The following is a 14,428-nucleotide window of genomic DNA, read 5'->3' as shown; positions in this document are numbered from 1 at the left end:
GAAGTGGGGGAAACATATGTTATTTGCGCCTGACCAGAATTCAGAACCAGCCCAATATATTTTGAAACTACTAACAATAGCTTTTGACAAAAGAATAATAAATTTTTTTATTAAAATAATTAATGCTAACTAAGGAATATTTTTTGGGTTCAATTTATCAAGATTTGATTAATTAAAGACAACATCTAATACATTGAAATCAATGACTAATTAAATTTTGAGAAAGAATAACTGAAAAATAAAGAATATTATAAAAAATAAGTGCGCTTTAGTTACCATTACACTATACAAATTAACAATAAAGTTATAAAAATAACAATACTATTTACTTCATCCTATATTTGACAAAAATAGTAATGAAAATATAAAAACCACGTCAACATAAACATGAATATGCTGACATAACACTATACTTCATTCGTCCAATTAATCGCAATCTTAAGTTATTTATATAGACTTAAAAAATTAATAAATTAATTAAATAGTATATTAAATTTTATAAAATTAACTTTATCATTATTAATTCATTTTTTTTAATTTATATAAATAATATTATAAGAAATATAAGTAAAAAAATAATTAATGTTACATTAAAAAAATTAAAATAATTTTTTTCTTCTAATTATGAGAAGAGAGAAATAAATTTTGTCATTTTAAAAAATAAAAGAAAAAATATGTAAAAAACAAGTTGAGGATAAAATTCATCAAAATCTAATAAACTGAGGGAAAAAATTAACTAAACCTAAATAATAATATAAAGACTCTTTATATTTCCACTGCTTACATGATCTACTCAAAAGTTTTCTCCTTGGAGTTTCATTTTTTTTTCTCTCTCTTTTGTAATTCCAACCAAATAAGAAAATATCTTACCTTCTAATTCTCTCTCTCTCTCCATGGCTTCTCTACCCCAAACCAAATAAAATGTCAGTCAATTAAACCTCATCTGTATCTTTCATAGGACAGGACATTAACAACGAATCCGTACATTACAAGATTTGAGAATATTTTTTTTATTAGTAAATGGAGCTTGAAAAAATAGCTGCGAACAACATTCACATCAAAACTCCGATTAGGAAATAGAACTCTATTAATGGCTCATATTTCATGGAAGCCCCTTGTGATCATACAAACAACAGGATAGAAATCCTCTATCAATGCACAAAGTCGTTCGACTGCAAGGACAAATTAAATAAACAAAGAATTGAGAAAAAGAACCTTTGCATGTGATATCAGGACTGAAATACCAGCATTTAGATACTGCCACGTCAAATGAGTAGTTCTAGTTCTACACTTCTACTAGTAACCATGGGCGATCTGAGAACACTTTTTCTTGATCCATCTAAGACCTTTTTTGAGCGTAGCCTTAACCTTCCCTTCTACGCCGTAAACCTTGTATTTCGCTATCCTTTTCTTTCTCTTCGCTTCAGGATCGCCGAATCTCCATGGCTTTTCACTCGCCTGAGTTGAATCCGGCGACTGAGTCGAACTCCAACCGTGGCTTTTGCCGCTCACAACCTCCATCCTCCGGCCACCTCCGTACGGACGGTGACCTGAACCGTAACTCTCCATGTCCTGCCGCGGAAGGGAAAGAGAGTGCAGTGGCTTTTATTGGGGGGAGCGGTGGTGAGAGGTTACGTTAGGGTTTGGAACTTTCGAGAAAGAGTTTGAGTTGAAGGGGTGTATTGGGAAGAGGATATAATATAGTGAAGGCACGGAAACGTGCAATGTTCTGATCTTTGAAAAGTGGCCTTTGTGCTCGGAATCTGGAACGTACTTTCCATGAATAAAGAAACAATGAAGTCTACTTTCTTAACACTTTTTTTTTTTTGGAGTATTCAAATTTGAGAGAGAGAAAAAAAAAATGAGCACTTATGAATGCTGCAGTGTAAGTGTTGGGATACTTGGGTTGCAGTAAAACCAATGACTTTGTCCATTTTGGTGGTGTTACCATGTGTGATGATTCGTTTTACATACGATACGACGTCATTTCCGGTGTCCGCCAGATTTGACGTGGTCCTCAAATCCCAATGGTATGATTATTTTGAGGAAAATATGTCATCAGCCATCAACACTCAAGAGACTCGTAACCAACAATAATGATTCAGTGAAAATCGTAGATTCAAGTTATCTAGAGTTAAATAGTGGTATGATACTAGTAATCTGAAGAAGGGAGGGAGATTGTAAGTACACCGAGGATAAGTCTAGCTAGCTAATTAGTTTATTTTAATGTTTGGTATGCGTTATTGTCTATGACTTCAACGTGAAGGAACTAACGGATGGTGAATAAAACCAAATTATTCTGTAAACAACGCTTATAGAATAGAACACGTATGTGGCTATGTGCGGGATATGCGGGAAGGATGCGTACATTCTCCATTGTGTGCCACTTTTTTTTATGGGCTCAAGCAAATGTTCATATCTTCTTGATTACTGTTGGACCATCCTTTTAATTGTTTGATTCACTGCTAGGCCCAAACGAGTACCTGGCTGTAATAAGCCATCTTTGTACGAAATAGTCTTTTATACTTCCATGGACCAACAAATCATTTTCAATTCTTGGTCTGGTTTAAAAATTTACCACACTGGACAATATTATATAGTCATTATCTTTTACACCACTCTGATTACAGCAAAGATTTTAAATTCCAAACTTGCAATCTTTGAATTGCGTTACCGTCACTGATAACATCAAAACTTATCATGTTGTGACTAAAATTATTGGTACGGATAATTTTTTAAAACCTTCGCATAGCTATATATATTCCGCATACATATTGTGAGTACTGTTAGCAGGGAATGATAATGTTTCATTTTTTTTTTTTTTTTGCTGATCTGATTTACATGCAAGTTTTGGCTATATAGTAGTAAAATGAAATATAAGGACTGGGGGATTTACCACACTACAGTGTCTAGCTCCTACTCTGGAAAGTACTGTTTAACTATTCGAGCCAATAATTGGTAAAGCAAGCTCGCATAATCTGAAGGGGCGAGAAAAAAAGATAAGATCTATTTGGAGCAAAGAAGGCTGAAGCAGCTAGAAACTAGCACTAAAAAAATTAATAATAATCAATCTAAGAGTTATAATTTGAGATGGACATCAACTTCCCTGCTCTCAGCAGAAAAATCACGGACGTTAGGAGCAGATTGCAGTACAGAGGGTGAGGCATAAAGCTGAAAAGGAAAGGATGGAGTGCAATTAGTACGGTGGTAGGTGGAAGAAGGAATCAAAATGGGCCGTGATGGGAAGTGCTTAGTGTTATTGGGTTGACGAGGATGGAAGATGGGTAGAAGAGAAGAAGTAGTAGGAGGGCCTCCTCGTAAGTAAATGGAGGAGGGTAGCGTAGTAACTGTAACTGAAGGTACTGATCTTATTATTGCATGTGAGTTGAGAACAGAAGCAGAAGATGGTGCTGCAATGGAGCGTCTATGAGTGTGGATTTGGAAACGCCTCGCCCTCTGACGCTCTTTCTTGTGGGCGTTTTGGTGGCCCCCTAAGGCCTGAGAGTTTCCGAATACTCGTTTGCAGTAGTGGCATCTGAATTTTCTGTCCTCTCCAACCTCGTATTTTCTTTCTGCATCTGAATTCAATTCCTCCTGCTCTGTTAGTGGGAAACCGAATAGTTTCGGTGGCGAGGTCTGAACTACGTGATGATGATTAGACATGCTTCTTTTGTTTAGCAATGAAGCTCTTGCAGTGTGTGCTGGCCATATTTATAGGCACATTAACATCGTGCGTGCCAATTGGATATAATTGCCTGGCGTACTTATCTTCTTGTGGCATGTTCCTATTTGTTTCGATCTAAAGTCCGCAGGCATAATTAGGATCTCGTATTCCAACTATTGATTGTCCATTTAGATGTTTGGTCGACTCTTGATAATGTTGTGCCACGCCAAAAATGAGTTGAAAAAGATATGGTGTTTATAAACGATCCTTAGACAGTTTAGAAAAATTAAAATGATATTTATATTAATTATGCAAATTTTAGACCCATTGCAATGCGGTGGTATTTATTAATTAACTACTTATTATAAAAATCAGAATAACACGTAAGATCTACATAAAAAAACCAATATACGTGCTCATGTACTATATTCCTATCAAAACGATATGTGACAGAAGCCTTCAATATGCAGTTGATGATTTTAATTCCTGATAAGATTCATGTATCAAAGTAAAAGGGACAAAGAGAGCCATCGTGCAATACAGTACTACATGCCACAGGCCACGCCCGGCCATTGAACGTGTGAAAGTGAAAAAAAAAAAAGTTATGAACGAGCAGAATTTAATTGCACACTGAATCTCTATATACCCACAAGTCTTTTTATTTTTTGTCTGTCGTTTTCCCATGTTCCGTTCAACACATTGTTTTATTTACATCCACTTGTCTACATCGTCTAGTTGCCGACTTGCCGTTGTTAAACCTACTTCCAATTCCTTTTGATAAATGACTCTTCGAAGCACAGCTGCAGACGTAATTATTGGGTAATTTTGTTTAAGAGAAAAACCTATATATAGATAAAGGTCTTGAACTTAAGTCTTAAAATATAAAGAATTTCATATCTTTCTTGTCACGCCTTTAAAATTATATATATAAAATAATGCAGATGAAATTATATAATATGTGTCTTATATTGTTTAGTACAAAGGGCAATAAATTATGTATTATTGTTCTTCATTAAAAGATAAAAAAGAAAGATTTTTTTTTTCTGAATATTAAAGAGAGAAAGATCGGCATGCATTCTTATATTATATATTTACCAATTAATATCTTGTGCCTAAATATTTTGCTTCAGTTGCTATGCTTGATAAGGAATGAAATAGTGATTAATGACATACTTTTCGTTTTTTATTTAACGCACATATCTAATCAGTCGCACGTATTTTTTTTTTTTTCAAATTTGTGGAAGAAAATAAATTTTTCATTTTTTGTGCATGGGACAAGCTATTTACTCATCAAAGTCGAATATCCACATACTTCATTCTCTTCTCATCTCATTCCATTAAAAAAATTGACATAAAATCATAAGCCATAAATGTCGCCCGTTGAAAAAGCGTCACCTTTCTACCCTTACATGTTAATGGCAAAACTATGTAGTTTTACTAACTTCCTTTTATCTATCCCTTATTTGCTTTAATCATGCATTGTGATTCAAAGGACGCAATGTACTCCCATTACATCACCGCACTGAATGGACTAGGCGTGGCAAAATGCTTCTATCTGCTGCGTGGTAAACCCACGTTTCTGTGAATAGTTGTGATTAATTAATAAAGCACTCCATACATGAATTGCCATGGTTCAATGTATGCGATTATGACATATATCTTCCCTACAACTACAAGAATCATGTTGAGCGATATGAGTATGAGCTATGCAAGCATTCTTTTTCCGTCGTATTATAGGTTTGTGTTTTATGTGTGTAACTACGAGACAATCCCGCTTGTGATGTGATGGATCTTTTGGCCGATTCATAGGGAAGGCGTGGAAATGGTAAGGCAAGATATAGGTGAGGCCCCGTTCTTATTTATTCAATTCATTTGGTTCTCTAAAATAGTACTAGTAATGTAAGTAATTATAGTAGTTGTTGGAAAAAATTATAGTTAATATCTCAAGGGTTTAATATATTATTATTAAGTCTTTGAACTTTTTTAAAAATTTAATTAGATTTTAAACTAATGAGAGTCGTAAGGTGGTTTGGTGAGTGAGAAAGAGACATAAGAATTAAAGGAATAATGAGACTATAGATTTAAATCCTCTAGCTAATATAATATGTTAATTGTTAACATTGGTTGATAAAAAATTAAACTATTAATTTCTAATTGAGTCATTGTTCTGTTACTACAGCTTTAAATTGTTAAAAAAAATTACGATTTGTGAGAGTTTTAACAACTCCAAGGATCCAATTACAAAACTGGTAGAACATTAAAATTATTACTTTTTTAATTTAGAAGCCTAATTAGAAATCAAATAATCTAAGGACCCACTAATGTATATAATCTATTTTAATATATTTATAACTTGTTATATATGTATATATATTATTGCTTTTTAATAATAATTGAGATTATTTATTTTTATCTTTAAATTGAGTTGTTTGTTTTACAAGAGAGATTTCTATTTAATATGATTTTCTTAAGATTTAGTTGATTTATTTAATTGGAATTTAATTTTTTTAAAACTTTACTTTGTAGTAAGATTTTAAAAAATATATGTGTAGAGTTGGCTTTGGATAAGGACCGTAAGAACTTAAACAAACTACATAATTGGAAGAGATTGGAAAATTAATGGTGTATACACATGACGCTCTACGAATTAATTATGTTGTTCAAGCACGTGATTAAGAATTTGACTTTTAGTGAGAGAGATTAACTTCTTATTAATGTAGAAATTGCATTATTTCAAAATATTTATTTTTAACCTGAATTTACTAAAAAAAAGTAACAGAGTAATGCAATTTTTTTACAATATATTTTCAATTTTTAAAAATATTTATAAATAAAAATAAAAATATTTTTATATTTTATTTAATAAACAGGAGAATATATTAAGATAAAGTATGATGAAAGTAAATACATAATTTTTATTGTACTTGGGGAATCCGTAGTGTCTCCAGACCTCGACACGTGTCTCAGCTTTACTACGTATATATATATATATCCAAAAGAAGACGAGATTGATGTCGGCCACTACAACGCGCGTGTCCTTTGTTCGCATTCTTGCACTTCTCGATTGGGTTTGATCGCTTGATCACAGTGTCTCCCATTGCCCTGCCTCGATTGACCTTTGCTTTGTGAAGAATCTTAATAAGTTGTGTGAGAAAACCCTTCAAAATCTTGTACGGTATCTCTACGTGTTCATGATAAGTCTATGCTTATTTTTGCACTTTTACAGCAGCTTTTAAAAAATAAACTATATAACCAAAATAATTTAAATTAAAATAAAGTATAAAAATGTAAATCATAATTTATTTTATTATTTATTTCACTCTTGAGGAAAGGACCCCATGGTCCCCATTCTCAGTACCCCTTAATTTGAATCATTTCGGTTGACAGCGTTCGTATAAATCCATGTGCAGTTTCTGTTTCTTATATGTACTTGGCCACTTTAGCAAGGGAATTTCAGAATTCAGATGCATTTGAAGAAACTAGCTACTTAGTTCAGTCCCCTCCACCACTCTGTAATGGTGTCATATCTCTTGGCTTACCTCCATGTTTTGGATTCCCGTAGATAGACCAAATCATTGAGAATTGAGTGATAGATACCTAGCTTATTCCATTAGGTTCATGCCCGTATACTTTTTTTCTTCATCTTTGAATTGGAAATGAAATATAAGATAATAATTTTAAAATAAGTAAAACTTTAATTCTTGTTAGAAATTAACACACAAAAATTATATCCAAGTTTCTTCTTATGTATAGATTCTTGTTAATTTGTTTGTAAAGTTTCATTTCTGATTTATAGGATTCGTTAATATAGATAATAATTGTAAGTTTTTTTTTAGTTACTACTTTCAAAATTTAACAAGTTAATATTGAAAACATAAATAACTACAAATTTGTATTATAACAAACTAATTGTATAAATAATAGCTCGAATAAGATACTTAACGTGTATATATTTTTTATAGTTAGAATTTTCATTCAAAAAATATTATTAATTTAATTCATATCTCTCTCCCACCCACCCCTTTATCCTTTCAATTTTAAAAATTAAAAATAGTTTTGACTCCAACAAAATGTGTATATACCTCTTCTCTTTCTTGGATGTGTGATATCACACTATGCTTAGCACAGGCAATGAAATACATATGTGCAGCACCAAGTACAGCGAATGGCCCATTCCTTTTCTTCTCCAGTTCAGTCCTTCTCGGTGCATTTTACTTTTCGACAATTTTCACAAAATCAATTCGTTGTTAACCATGCGTTGTCTTCTCGTTAAGAAACTGAACCCAAAACCCTAATAATGTATGACTTCTGCCTTCCTTTATTCAGAATTAATATAATCCGTAGCCAATCATTTATTCATTTCAACGTGCCCAATATTTTCTTAAAATTACCATTTAATAATAATTCACATATCCTCAACCTAATATTGTTCGAATGATATTAAAAAAACCAAATAATAATAAAATCTGCAGAGTCAATAAATGTATATAAATAGATGTATAAATAATTATTATAGTATAAAAATGAACAATATATATCGTAAAAATTTTTATAGACTATTAATATATATAAAACTTATCTAAATAACATCATCTTAAGCTTAACCCAGACATCCCCACAAAGGCATATTTCTTTTCATTATCATGATTTTCCACTTTTGTACTGTGTTTTACAGCGCATTATGGTTTTTTGGTTCCTTGTAATGATGATACGAAGTAACATGTTATTTCATAATGGTATGTAAAAGATCGAATCTCTCGGTGTTTCTTCAAGTTCAACCATTCAGCTCTATAATCTCTATTAAAAAAAAAAGGTGTCATGCACAGTAAACCGTTTTAAAACTTTGTTTAAGTAGCTGCATGGATATGCTTATGTATTGTTTAAGGGTTGGAATTTTGCTTGTATTTTTATACTTTTTGGCTTAAAAATTTCTACCCACACTCAAAAAGTATAGGCTTCCTTTTTTTTTTTTTTTGTCTAAACGGAGACTTATAGTATGCCTTACAAGGAAGAGAAGAATTAAAAAAAAAAAATGAGAAAGGGTTCACATTACGAGAAATCAAATTTGCAGACTTGCAATTTATATCTAATTAAATACCTTAATCAATTAAACTACGCTTGATTTTTTGTTCTACTGCAAAATATGTTTTGAATGTAGAACTATTTGCATATTTAAACATGTGGCCACTAATGAAGTTGAATTTAAGTTGATTGAAAGAAAGACAAATCACATCAACGAGAAAAAGTGTGAAACAAATAAATAAAATTTGTGTAAACATTTGCTTGGGCGGGTTACCTTATTCCTGGATAAGTCCAAAACAGTACTGCGATGCATGATGTTGGGATCAAACACGAAATGGAATCATTTAATGGAGCACATGCATCTCCAAGATTACAAAATCCTTGCAGATGGCCCACAGCCCAAGTCACCCTATTTCCCTTTTCAGTTCCAGGGAGGGAAGAAAAACTCGTCATGGACACAAATGATGAAGCACCAAGACATTTTAATAAATAGATAAGATTTCAATTCTGGGGTCAACTATGCATGCTATTGGTTGCTTTTTATACTTCCATCTAGTTGCATTGCTCCACACACTGATGTCCACATTCGATTTCTGCCCCTAGATGATTGGATGATTCATACATTCCAAGGTCCTGATTTAATTAATAAATTAGTTCCACGTGACTGAAACAATATTACAATAAACCCCATATGAGTTCAATCGGAGTAAATTAAAGGACAAATAACTAAATTCATCCAAGTATGAGTATAATATGATGATTAATTGATTCTTAAATGATAAAAAATATAAATTTAATTTTTAAATGTATAAAAAGTAAAATAAATTATTTTTTTTATTAGATTTATGTGATTATTGGGTCATTAAATTGTAATTATTAAGGATTATTTTAAAAAAAAGTATATTTTTATGATCAATTTAATAATAAATTACAAAATTTATACTGCAGAATTAATTTATCACATTATTTACGCATAATTAAATTTAAAATTCATCTTTTAAGAAACCATTTAAGATGAATTTAATTATTTATGTTAAATTAAAATGTACATGTTAAAGAAACCGTAACTTATAGTGGCTAGTTATAATTATTGGGAGACGGGTTTTAGAAATGTTTATTTGCTCTTCTTTCTGAAGATGCCTGCATATATGTGTTTGGGAGGAGGGGCCGAAGGTTCACAAGTCTAGGACAATATTAGATTGGCAAGTGGTTACACTTTACAGTTGGAAGTGGGTTCATGTTCATGGTTGTTGTTGTTGTTCCACATGGAGTCAAACCCAAACCGCAATTCATGTGATTTGTATCGTGTGACTTACGAAACATAGGCCCCTTTGTCTCTCTTTGCCTTCAAGCCTTCAACTTTCGGATTAATAATTTTAAGATCAAACATTTGTGTTTTCAGCAGAGAAAGAAAAGTATAAAGTTTGCGTCCTAGTTCCGTTGTCAAAGGTCAAGCAAAAGGGTTACGAATAGTAAGTTTTTGTCAGGCGATGGTTAAATACATAAATTTGTCTGCCATTCTTCGTCAGATCCACACCATCTCCGACAATACGTACGGATCTATGCTGCCACCAAACCACACTATGAACAAGATATTTAATCATTTGGTTTAGTGTTAGAGAATTAAATCTGAGTTTAAAATTAATTTTAAATATATTTTTATATTTGATTTTATGTTAGAGAAAAATTAAGAATTAAGTATGGGTTGAAATAATTTTGAATAGCGGTATTGGATTCAAAATTTATATTAAAATTTACTTTTAAATTAATTTTATAATAAAATATTTAAACATAAATTATATCACTTTAAAATCATTTTAACCAAAATCAATTTTATAAAATCATTTAATCAAAATCAATTTTATTCAAAATAAATTATGTGAATGTTGATTCAAACACGCACTAAAATCACTTGCCTACTTCTATTAAGGAAAGGGATTGGATTTTTTTTTTCAAAAATATATTATAAAAAATTTATTTATTTATTTGCTCCATGTATTCATTTACATTTTACTGTTTCGACTGTCTACATAAAAATTATAAGATTTAGTACCAAATTTTATACATTTTGGTGTCTGCCCTCGGTTATTTTCTAACTCTGTTAACTTTGGACATTGTAATAATGCTACAAATTTTTTCTAATGGTGTAAAATCGCTAAAAATGTTTCAAGATTTTCTATGGAAGGAATTAAGTTAGTGGACAATTGTTGTGCAATCCATGAAGCTTATACTAGCAGTTTAGTGGATTCGTTGTTCAGAATCATAGGGAGCCCAATAGGGACTTGTAGTTATTCTTTTTGCCGAATACTCTCTTTTTTTCTTATGGTCCAGACAAAAGTTAGAAGCCCGCCTATCGAATATTAACAGTTTAATTTAAACCACGACTCATAACTCATAAGGTTAGAGTTAAAGAAGTTTGATTTAACTTTTTAACATAAATAAATGTATAAAGTGATCAAATATATTTTTCTCAATCATTTTTTTTATAATTTATTTACTTTAATTTAAATAAAAACTGTTTATATCCATATTTTTATTATATATTTCACTTACTTTAAAAGAGATAATGGATTTGCGTCTGTCATGAAGTTTACTCCCTGTCTCAGTAACTTCTATGCTTTTTTTTTTCTTTATCATATGTGAAAATTCTGAAATACGTAATTCGTGAAGGGGTCACCAAACATGCATTTACTTGATGCAACATATACGAATTGAAATCAGTGACTCCAACTAACACCTGATAGATTTTACAATTTTACTCCTTGCCACCAAATAACGAGCATGAAGTTTACATATATTTTCAAGTGAATAAATGACTAAAGTTAAGATATTTTAGTTATTTTTTATTTTTTTTGTTAATGGGAAAGCTTACTTAGTTGTTCCATCAATGACTTTTTTTTAGTAATTTCTGATAATTTTTTAAATGTTATTTCAAATAGTGTTTTTAAAAAAAGTCATTTCTAGTTTTTAACTTAGTATATTTTCTTCTATTTTTATTCTCAATATATTTATTCAATTTTCTTATTATATTTTTTAAATAAATGATGATTTTTTTTTATTTATTTTATACTTTTGAATTACTTCATAAACCAAATTTATTAAAGATTTATATTTTAATAAGATAATTTTTCAACTTTCAATTAACTTTTAAACTTTCAGTTCATTTTTTAACTTCCAATTAACTTATAAGCTAATTTTATAAAAAATAATTTAAATAATATATGTAAGTATAAAAGTTTTTTATATATATATTATTGTGTAATCTCAAACTATTATATAGACAAACTAAAAATAGTGCATGTTTATTAAGCTTCTAATAAATTGTCTGCATTATTGGCGGGCATGGAGATCTTGCTAAACCTGCTTGGTGACATTCCGGCGTTCTTATATTCTTGCTTATTAGAATTGTAGAGGGATGCAACAGTAAACAAAACGTTAACTGCCTTTCATATTGGGTGATTTCTTTGGAGTGCTGTAAACACAAAATCCATTTCGCATTAACAATTAATATAAACAGGTTTGGCTGGCACAAAATTGTTTGAAAATAGCCCAAATTAAACAACGTATAGAACTTAGTCCCATCACATTCATGATTGATTATACTAAATAATTGCCCTGGAAACTAATTCCCTCTACAGGTGATGTCAAGTCCAGAAAGGTGTGGTTCCTTCTTCAAAACCAGATCTTAATTCTCCTTCCAACACGTGGCAACCAATACACATTGCCACGTCAAAATTAAAACACGTGTCTGGGCAATTCCAGAACGTCCTTCCCATTCTTTTTCTTCTCCTTCTTCGTTGTTCACATGCCCTGTGCTCCAATCCCACCAATCTTAAGTTGATCTCATCCTGTCCCAAACAGTTTCCTTTCAACTCCAAAAAGTAAAAACACAGACAAAAAAAACATAAAACCAAAGCAACAACGTTGTTAAGATGCAGTCAAGACTAGCAGAAGCAACAAGGAGAACATCTTGTGCATTATCCTCAACCACTCGCTTCACTCTAAAACGACAACTTTGCTCTGGCACTCGTATCCGAACCGCAGACCCCGAAATTCATTCGGGAGAGCTAGAAGCTGGTCCCAAAGTTCACAGAGGACAACCCCAAGTAAGTAGTAATTAATAACATTCATTCATGTTAACGAGGTTAATTAATTTGAAACGGACACGTTAAACTTAAATCAGTGAGTTAATGAGTGTCTTTAGTTCATCAGTTAAGAATATATTTATTGCGAAGATATTGGGAGAGTTTAAAAATTGTTATGAATAATACACTTGGCAATTAATAAAGCCTGAAGCCTATGACTATTGCAGGGTATAAGTACACAAGATAAAGCGAAGGAAGCCAGGTATTCTGAAACAGAACGCAATGCGAGCAAAGCGCACGAGATGTTGAAATCTCCAAAATCTCCTTGTGAACCTTCACGGAAACTGAAGAGCGCGGGGGTGAACCAGAGATTGGACCCAAGCATTCAGCAAAAGCGGGAGAAAGGGTCGAAGGTGGGTATTGAAGAGGTGAGCTGTGCTGGTCTTGATGGAACGCCGTGGCCAGAGGACACAAACAAAGGGAAAGAGAAAGAAGATAACAGAGAGTACTTTAAACGCCACAAGGCATCGCCCTTGTCGGAGATAGAGTTTCTGGATTCACGAAAGCCGATTACTCGAGCCTCCGACAAGACCGCGGATTCTGGAAGAGGTGTCGGTGTGATTGGCTGGCTGCCGGAGCAGATGGAGACGGCGGAGGAAACGCTGATGAGGGCCGCTGAGATGTGGCGAGAGAGAGCCATGAGGGGTGATCCTGATGCGCCTCATTCAAGGGTCCTCAGAGCTCTTCGTGGTGAAGACTTTTGAGAATCTTCGAATCAAATCAAATCAATGTACAATTGTGATTTTAATCAATAATAATAACCGCGTTGAGAGAAATTGACTGTGTCCATCTTCACAAACTAACTAAGATACAAATGTTGAATAATATGGTAGTTTATTTAATTTAATAATGACTCATCTAATCTAATTATATAATAATTTTAATGAAAAAACGTGTAATGGGATAGTGGATAGACTTGATATTATATTAAAATCATTAGGAACTTATTTTTAACTTACTAAAATTAAGTCCTTTTTTTCATTAAGGTTAATTGAGACATTAAAGAAAAGTTATCAAAATATAAATAAAAGATAATTTCTTTTTCTTTTCTTGCACATCCTAAAAACATTTATTTTCTCACATAAAGAAAAGTAAAAAACAGAAAAGGTTAACAACAAGTTTAAATAATTTTTAGACTATTAAAGAGACCAAGCAAAAGGAAGTTAAATAAGGAAAAAACATTGATAATAGTTTATGAATAGAATTATGGATCTTGAAAAATGTTTTAAACTTTCTCATATGAATTATAGAGTATAATAGATATAAGAATTATGTTATTTAAAATAGAATTATGGATTTTGAAAAATGTTTTAAACTTTCTCATATGAATTATAGAGTATAATAGATATAAGAATTATGTTATTTAAAATCTTGTAAAGTAATTTTTTGTATAATGAATCTTAGAAAATTACACATGAGAATCAAATATTTACATAATTAATACTTATTACAGTTGCATCAAAATTTTGATGTGAATCTTTCTTACATCTTTCTTATATTTTAGTCAGATTTATTAAGAGATTTATAATTTTTTATATTTTAAATAAATTTTAAATATGTTGTAGATTCATAAAATATATTTGAATTTTATAATTGA

At 31.4% G+C, this 14,428-nt stretch overlaps 3 protein-coding genes across 3 annotated transcripts; 1 reads left to right on the top strand and 2 right to left on the bottom strand.

Moving 5' to 3' along the window:
• Positions 1 to 1,010: 1,010 nt before the first annotated feature.
• On the bottom strand, positions 1,011 to 2,708 carry LOC114399621. The gene has a single exon (XM_028361824.1). It carries the CDS (start codon positions 1,567 to 1,569, stop codon positions 1,297 to 1,299), a length of 273 nt encoding a protein of 90 aa, XP_028217625.1. The 5' UTR covers positions 1,570 to 2,708; the 3' UTR covers positions 1,011 to 1,296.
• Positions 2,709 to 2,786: 78 nt separating this feature from the next.
• LOC114399620 (protein LATE FLOWERING-like) lies at positions 2,787 to 3,791 on the bottom strand. Its single transcript, XM_028361823.1, has one exon. It carries the CDS (start codon positions 3,661 to 3,663, stop codon positions 3,079 to 3,081), a length of 585 nt encoding a protein of 194 aa, XP_028217624.1. The 5' UTR covers positions 3,664 to 3,791; the 3' UTR covers positions 2,787 to 3,078.
• An 8,698-nt stretch (positions 3,792 to 12,489) lies between these two features.
• On the top strand, positions 12,490 to 13,607 carry LOC114399729. Its single transcript, XM_028361948.1, has 2 exons — positions 12,490 to 12,792; positions 12,999 to 13,607. Exons 1-2 carry the CDS (start codon positions 12,619 to 12,621, stop codon positions 13,533 to 13,535), a joined length of 711 nt encoding a protein of 236 aa, XP_028217749.1. The 5' UTR covers positions 12,490 to 12,618; the 3' UTR covers positions 13,536 to 13,607.
• Positions 13,608 to 14,428: the final 821 nt, after the last annotated feature.

This window comes from Glycine soja, chromosome 19, assembly GCF_004193775.1.
Source record: "Glycine soja cultivar W05 chromosome 19, ASM419377v2, whole genome shotgun sequence".
Taxonomy (NCBI): domain Eukaryota; kingdom Viridiplantae; phylum Streptophyta; class Magnoliopsida; order Fabales; family Fabaceae; genus Glycine; species Glycine soja.
The sequence above is the reverse complement of the archived record's forward strand: the minus strand, read 5'-3'. Positions and strand labels throughout refer to the sequence as shown.